The sequence below is a fragment of the Haemaphysalis longicornis genome, unplaced genomic scaffold (assembly GCF_048455015.1).
Source record: "Haemaphysalis longicornis isolate Haplotype H1 unplaced genomic scaffold, Haemaphysalis longicornis Haplotype H1 scaffold_4, whole genome shotgun sequence".
Classification (NCBI taxonomy): domain Eukaryota; kingdom Metazoa; phylum Arthropoda; class Arachnida; order Ixodida; family Ixodidae; genus Haemaphysalis; species Haemaphysalis longicornis.
Window position 1 is genome coordinate 134,358,726 of NW_027526361.1, and position 7,270 is coordinate 134,365,995.

Genomic DNA, 7,270 nt, shown 5'->3' on the forward strand with positions numbered 1-7,270 from the left:
ATTCCTCAGCCCTAAACTACGGCGCGCCCTTCGGCATGTTAAACTCAACAAAATAGGTTTTGGAATATTTCACATGACATTCCGCAGAAAGAAGACTTTGAAAGAACGCAAAGACAGTGCCCTGGTGGTGGTGGTGGGAGGGAGGGGGGGGGGGTACGCTATTACGTGTCTTTCTGGTTCCGAGCAAGTGTTTACACGATTACGGCGAACCCTGGAGATTTTTTTCGACGATCTTGGCCACACGTATTGCATGCATTGCATGTCCACCCATACGAAGCTCATGCAGACTTTTGATTTCGATGAGATGCGGGAGCGAACCGAAGTCCTTGCGTATAGCTATTCGCCTACTACCGCCCTGGTTTGCACACCGCTTGTGCTGGCGATAACCTCCCAATGTGTTTGAATGAGTACTTATTGGGCACCCGGTCCTTGTCCCAACAGTACCAGCGCATGATGCAGCAGCCCTTGGTCTTCGAGAAAACACTGCAGGCGATACGTCATCATACGCTCCATCAACTTGCCAAAAAACTGTGGTTGACTCCTCTGTCATAGCAATCGGTAAAACAAGAAAGTGAAATGTGCAGCGAAGTCTGCAGCCAAGCATGATTTGCGGGTCGGCGGCTGTCTTGTGGGTGTGCTCGGCGAGCGACGTCCTGCTGACGAGTCGCTTCGGCAAAGGTGTACTGGCGTCATTTCCGTGAAGGATATGACGTCAGTGAAATCTTGGTGTATCCCGGCATGAAACACGTTCGTGTTAAAATATAAAACCGGAAAACGAACTACCCTAAGTATAACTACTCTTTAATACTAAAGGTTGCTTTCCCGCATGAAGACCCTGTGTGCAGGCGTGCACCCTTTACAGGCCGCTTGCTTCGTTGTACCGGCGTCACTTCCGTGACGGCTATGACGTAAGTGAAACCTTCGTGAATCACGGAACAAAGCACTTTCGCGATAAAATGGATGCAAGGTCTTGACTTGCCGCCTTTAGTTTGGAGCTCATGCTCGCGTCCTGCAGTGCCCTGCTTAGTTCTCAGCTGGCCGTTCTAACATGGCTTTACAGTAAAATGATAAGCTTCATAAAATTCATTTGTAAGCATAGTCGCCATGGTTGGCGAAGCCACAGAAATCTTAGCTCCCTATTACGCGCTCAAACAAAGGTGGTCATCGTCCATCTATTGTTGGCCAAAACTACACTCAAGAGCAAACTGTGACGATAATCTTTATGACGTGCTAAGCTACGTCATATTCAATGTACGTCAAGGTGAAGACGCCGGTTGACGTTAGACCACTAGGCGTTACAATAGGCCTTACGCCGGGCCGTCACGTACCGCGTCGATTCCTTCCTCCGCCTTATACCCTCTGCGTAAGAGAGTTTCAAACTGAAAAATACAGTATTCACAACGAGCCTCCATGAAACAGGCCTCGCGAATTTCCCGCGAAGCCGGCAAAGGTAGGTGATTAGCGCTTTTGCCCAAAACACCCCGGTTTTACGCTCATCGTGATGAGCGCAGGCAGTTTTTTTTCTAGTCAAAGAAACAGATGGTGGGGATTAAATAGAGGCAAACCTCCTGTAATTTTTAAATACCAAGTACAGCACGGGGCCTTTGCACATGCACCAAGACAAGTCCGCGAATTAAAAAGTACGAAAGAACACTGAAACTATATTACACACAAAAAATACAAAAAATGGCGCCCTCGCGTATGTGCGAGCACTGTTTACTGTGGGTAGCAGCCCTGTCATAATTTAAAAAAACACAGCGCTGCCGTCGTAAGATGCAGCCCCAAATCATAGACACAGCTGTGTTCTGTATCCATTCTTAGACCGCAGGAGCAGAAAAAGTTCGAATGTCACCGTACTTATAACAGATGGAGAAAACCAAAAAGTAGCGATCAAACGCCCAGCTTTTCACTGGCCCGCTGCCTTTTTTAATCGGACGCGGAGCCGATTTCCTCGGTCGCGTAAGGCAGACCTAAGAACGAGCCCAGGCACGTGGACGCGGGAGCCGCAACGAACAGGTCGTCACGGAACTGCCGTGCTTGTATGGGCGTCTGGTAGAGGAGGGCCCAGCTGTCCTTGCAGGCGTAGGTGTAGTACCTGCGCGCCGAGATCATCCACTCGTCATTCTCACGCAGTCTGCAGCGAACATCGCCGAGCGCCGGGTACGTCAAATGTGAATCGCGGGTAAGAAGCTGCGTCTTGTTCGGGTCGCAGGGCTCCGCAAGACGCGCTTGTACGGCCACTGGCAGAGGTGGCAAGTAGCAGATTGCACTGCTGTGCACTGCTCCAGTCTCCATTGAGGCGCGAGCGAGCACTTCCTCGGGAGTGGGCCAAGTGACGGCGGTGCTGCCGGTTGTGGTGTTCCAGAAAGCCGACAACTCGGGGTAGAACAGAAGGCTGTACGGGGGGGCGTTCAGGGCCTCCGTCAGCTCGGCGGTAGTGATGCCCCGCTGCTGCGAGAGAAGTCCTTGCGGCAAGAAAAAACCGAAGGTGTAGTTTCTCCCTCGCAGCTCCGTGGCCACGTCCCGAGCGAGCGAAACGAGGTGTTCATTGAAGCCAAGCGTCACGTGTTCACGCGGGGGCACCCACAGACGAACGCCGCTGAAACTGGCCGTTCGCGCGGCCCGAATGACGTCTACGAGAAACTTGGCTCGTTCGCCGCTCCAGTTCCGCAGCAGGCTTTGGAACGCGGCGTCATCGCCCACGCGGACACCTAGAAGCATGCTCGTTCGGCTTGCCCCTCCTTCCGCTCTCGGAAGTCCGTCCGTGCTCGAGTCGCCGCGCGCGGTGACGCTGTCCTCGACGCTCATGTTCACGGGTAGGGAATAGCAGCAGCGAACAATTGCGTCGCAGTGCTGGTTGCTCGGCACCCTGGAGGTGACGTTATTCCCTCCCGGACTCCCCAGCCGTGACTCGGAGCCCGTTCCAAGGCAGAGGTCCTGACGGGATTCGAGGTGACCGGGGGGCCGAGTGGCACTCAAGGCGGCATCGAAGGGCTGGACATCGGCCGTTGTGAGAACGTAGTCGGTCGTAGGGAGGGGGGAGTGTTCGGCGCTGTGGTCGACACGGGGGCCGACAGAGTGGGGTGCACCGAGTGGCGGCCTCTCTGTCATGGCGGCCCGCCGCCGCAGAGGCAGCAGCGTCACGATGAATCCCGGATCGGTGGTGTAGGGAGCGTCGTCTGTGGTAGGCGACCGGGTGCTGTCGCCACTTAGGGGAAGCAGTACCATAAACGACACGAGGCCGGCGACCATGACCACGATCGCCAGCAGCAAAGGGTGCACGATGCAGCGGTAGGAACTGGTCACTTCTCGGCCGCCATCGTCCTCGATTTGCTGCACTTCGGCCTCCTCCGAGGCGGCCGACAAGAAGTCCCACTTAATTCGACGCTTCTTGCGGCGAGGCCGGCCTTTGCCCTGAAAGCGGAAACGCGGTGAACTTAAATAAAAAAACAAGTAGGGGATGCGCATCTACACCCCTATCACGCGGCAAGCGTGATTTCGTACAAAGCGAACGTCATTAGCTGTTAATTAGTTTAGGATTCCCCATGCGGGCCTTCACAGCGAAAGATGTGTCATTTAATAAACACTCAATGGGCGCCATGATAAACCCATCACTTCGTTTTTAATGCGTAACATTCTTTGCCGAGTACCCCCAAAGCCAGGACCGTGTAACGCCCTGTATTTCGGCCAAAAATGCAGATATCGTGGAAGTTCCGCCTGTAATCGCTATAATAGGGTAAATGGAGATAACTGGTGTCACGAAATTTTGAAAAACTTGAAAATAGAAAAAAAAATGTTTAAAAAATGCGGGAAATGGCAAAACTTATAACGCGCGGCATTTCCACAATAATATTAAGATTTCGCGAAAGTTTCACCTATAATCGTTTTAATGGCGTAAATGGAGATAATTGGTCGATTGACGTTTTGAAAAACAAAAAATTGAAGAAAAAATAATTACGGAAAATGGTAAACCGTGTAACCATCTGCATTTCCACAATAACGCAGATGTTGGGAAAGTTCAAAATGTAATCGTTATAATACCGTATGGAGATAATTCGTCGGATGAAATTTTGGAAAACTAAAAATAAAAAAAAAAGTATTTTTCTTTCGGTTTCTATCCCATCACCGTAGAGCATATTAGAAATATGGACGCGTGCAACAGGTTGTGTTGTTGTACTTGCCCCTACGTGATGCTGCACGAACTCAACAACAATTCTTCTTGTACTTCTAAAATCAAAACACGAGACATTACATCCAAGCAGTCAAAATTACGATTCCTTTTTCGAGGAAACAGTCTGCCCTCTCCGCTATCTGCTCTGCCATGGTTGTTGATTATGATGATAATGATTGCTATTGGCTTCCCTTTCGTAGCGAGGTGATGACGTGTCATCTTATCAAAAAGGACTAATATACCTGTTTCGTACTCTTGGTTCAATACTAGCGCTGCTTATGGCAGGCACAAAATATTTTTTTTTCCTGTTACAGGTGGTAACTGTCCTAGGCAATATTCCCCTCTCTGCTTTTCGTCCACCAGCATTCTAATCTTCTTCTCGTCCCCTCGACAGCCTTGAAGTTAACTTCCTCTGTGCTACCCTGGGAAGCGCCAATTAATCCCCTCCCGCTCCCTTGCAGAGAGACATGTGAAATAATGAGTCGCGACCCCGCTGCGGGAAGTGAAACCAACAGCGGCGCAACGATTGCCCTCACGGGAGGCAGTGTCATTTCAGCCAGAGTGTCGCTCCTCACGTGCGGAAGACACGCAGACATCAGTCTCTGGCAAATACCTCGATAGGCTTCCAGTATAAAAACAGCGGCTTAGCTCGGCTATGCCCGGATATAGCGTGAGCTAAGGTTCAGCTGGTTATACTTAGCTTTCCTGGTTGTCTAGGATTAGCTGGTTATCATGCTTACTTCTGCTAAAACTATTACCAATCCAATCTAATCCAATCGCGGCGGCGGCTCCGGCGCGCCAGCTGTGGGCCGTGAGACTGCACTGCTCCACGCGCATGCGCAGCACGGCTCTCCAGGACCCTCGCTAAACTGCTCAACCTCGAAAACGACTGTTGGTGGTTCTTCAAGAATGCGAGAGAACCAGTCGTCGTCCCGCGCGAACTTGAGGATCGGCCCGATGCGCACGCCTTGATCCTCCTTCAGGATTCCGCAATTATCCGCCGCGGTGGCTCAGTGGCCAAGGCGTTGCGCTGCTGAGCACGAAGTCGCGGGTTCGATTCCCTGCCGCGGCGGCCGCTTTTCTGCAGGAGGCGAAAAGCAAAAACGCCCGTGTGTACGAGATTTCGCCGCACGTTAAAGATCCCCGGGTGGTCAAAATTAACCCGGAGCCCTCCACTATGGTGCGCCTCATCGCCTGCGTTGCGTCTGCGCGTTAAACCCTACAATTGAGATTCCACAGCGCGGCGTTTCTCGCACGTTCCTCGTACACCGTGGCAGCCGTGCTCAGCGCTCTAACTATTTCAGCGGTCTGAGAGAGAGACAAAACTTCTGTTCACCCGAAGGCTAATTCAGGGTAGGGGTGGTGATGTTTGCTCGCTATAGCAGCAGCATTGGTTGCCTGCCGCTCCTTTCGTTGTTCGCCATCGCGGGAATCTTGCCGCCATCTTTCCCATTTCTTCCTCTTCTATACCGCACGGAATTGGCAGCACACTTAGTCCTACAACGCGTATACAGGCGGTATACTTGCCTCTCTGACAAAGTGTCTCCCTGTCAAACTTGCCTCCCTGACAAAGTCGAACGCAGCTAGCTCTTTACCCCGCTTGCGAACGCAAGATTCTCCACGCACACCCCCCCCCCCCCCCCCCACCTCATTCGCGCACCATTGTCCTGTGATCTCCCACTCGCTGTGTTGGCTGATCGCCGAGTGCCGCTCGCAATGTTGACGGGTCGGCGCGAAAATTTCGCCGACTAGCCCCATCCGTTGGTCATGCAATTAAAGGTTGCAGAGGATACCTGCGGCTACTCATAAGGTGATTGCGAAGGCATTTCTTTTGCGAAGATTCATCGAGAAGTCTTCCACTGATGTCTACAATATGCCTGCAACTTCTTCAAGGTATTCACAGAAGGCGAGTGCACGCTCCCTTTCTGCATTCGGCCCCCGTGTTGCATTTTCATTTCTGATGCGCGGACTATGAAACGCGCCATATGTTGCTGCGGAGGAGTTGCGCACTTGCGGACATCATTTGGGCACACGCTTTCGCCGTCCCATGGCAAATGAACGCTTTCATGTTAGACACACCCAGCTTTCTCGCTCAAAATTCCGACCTCTCAGAAACCTAGCAAAACCACTTCAAGAAAGTGATATTTGGCATAAAGCAAGAAGTCAACGTGAAGTTGAAAACACTAAAAGAACTTTCCACGATTCGGAATATTTTATGTGTAATTCGCTGTCAAATCTTACTCCCCGTGCACTTGGACAGCTTCCATGGCTCAGGAACCTAGTCACGCAACGTGCGAGACCTGAAACTGCGCACAAAGCAAGTTTTCATCCCAAATTTTAGCTGCGCAAAAGAACCTTACATTTCGCTAAAAAAACTACCGAGTAATCACTGCTGAAAGGACTGCCATGAGCGGGAAAGATGCACATGAATATCATTAAATTAGAAGTTTCTGCGGCGTGTTGCTACGCGTACCTTCTTTCCGGAGCGCAGTAGGATGGAGGGGCCTGGTGGTGGGGCAGGGTGAGAGGGGTCTGCCGACGCGAGCTGCACGACGGACCAGGTGTGCGTGTCGGAAGGTAGCGTGACGGGCCTGCCCCTGTAGTCGTACAGCTGGCCCGTGGGTGGCGTCATGACGCCTGCGTAGAAGTAGCGCCGGTAGCGCGGGTCCCAGTACACCGCCAACTCGTCCTCCTCGCTGACGGGCCTTTTAGGCGACACCACATGCATACGCGTCGGCGTTTTCATCCTGGTCGGCTGAGTTTGTCGCGAGAGGGTGCCAGCTACACCGAGGTTCCTCCGGGACGCTTTGGAAGGCTTCGCAGAGATGGGCGCGCCGCTGCTGCTTCTTCTCCCGACAGAAGGCTCGTGCTGCGTGCACCGATCGCAGTCCGCTTCTTCGTCTTACAAATCTTCCGCGCTCGTGTGAGATTGGGCTTACTGTGTTCACCAGTCTTGAACAGTCTCCGGGCTGCCGTCGGACGTTTGGCACCGTAAGAGTGAACGGGAAAGTCAAGCGCCTCATCCAACCCAGGATGTCTAATCAAAAAGTCCCATTGTTAACTGCTTTTCGGCCCGTCCTCCTTGATTTGTGGTGGTGA

At 52.2% G+C, this 7,270-nt stretch overlaps 1 protein-coding gene across 1 annotated transcript; it reads right to left on the reverse strand.

The window, feature by feature from the left end:
* Positions 1-1,829: 1,829 nt before the first annotated feature.
* LOC144180585 (uncharacterized) lies at positions 1,830-7,051 on the reverse strand. The gene is made up of 2 exons (XM_077708911.1): positions 6,645-7,051; positions 1,830-3,414 (listed from the first exon to the last, which is right to left on the reverse strand). The coding sequence occupies exons 1-2, from the start codon at positions 6,915-6,917 to the stop codon at positions 1,927-1,929; spliced, it is 1,761 nt and encodes a 586-aa protein (XP_077565037.1). The 5' UTR covers positions 6,918-7,051; the 3' UTR covers positions 1,830-1,926.
* Between the last annotated feature and the right edge of the window lie 219 nt (positions 7,052-7,270).

Bases quoted from the DNA above. Each gene is read 5' to 3' on its own strand.
- LOC144180585 (XM_077708911.1), bottom strand. From the start codon at position 6,917: ATGAAAACGCCGACGCGTATGCATGTGGTGTCGCCTAAAAGGCCCGTC. The intron at 3,415-6,644 runs GTACGCGTAGCA...TTCCGCTTTCAG, and splicing joins TACTGCGCTCCGGAAAGAAG to GGCAAAGGCCGGCCTCGCCG.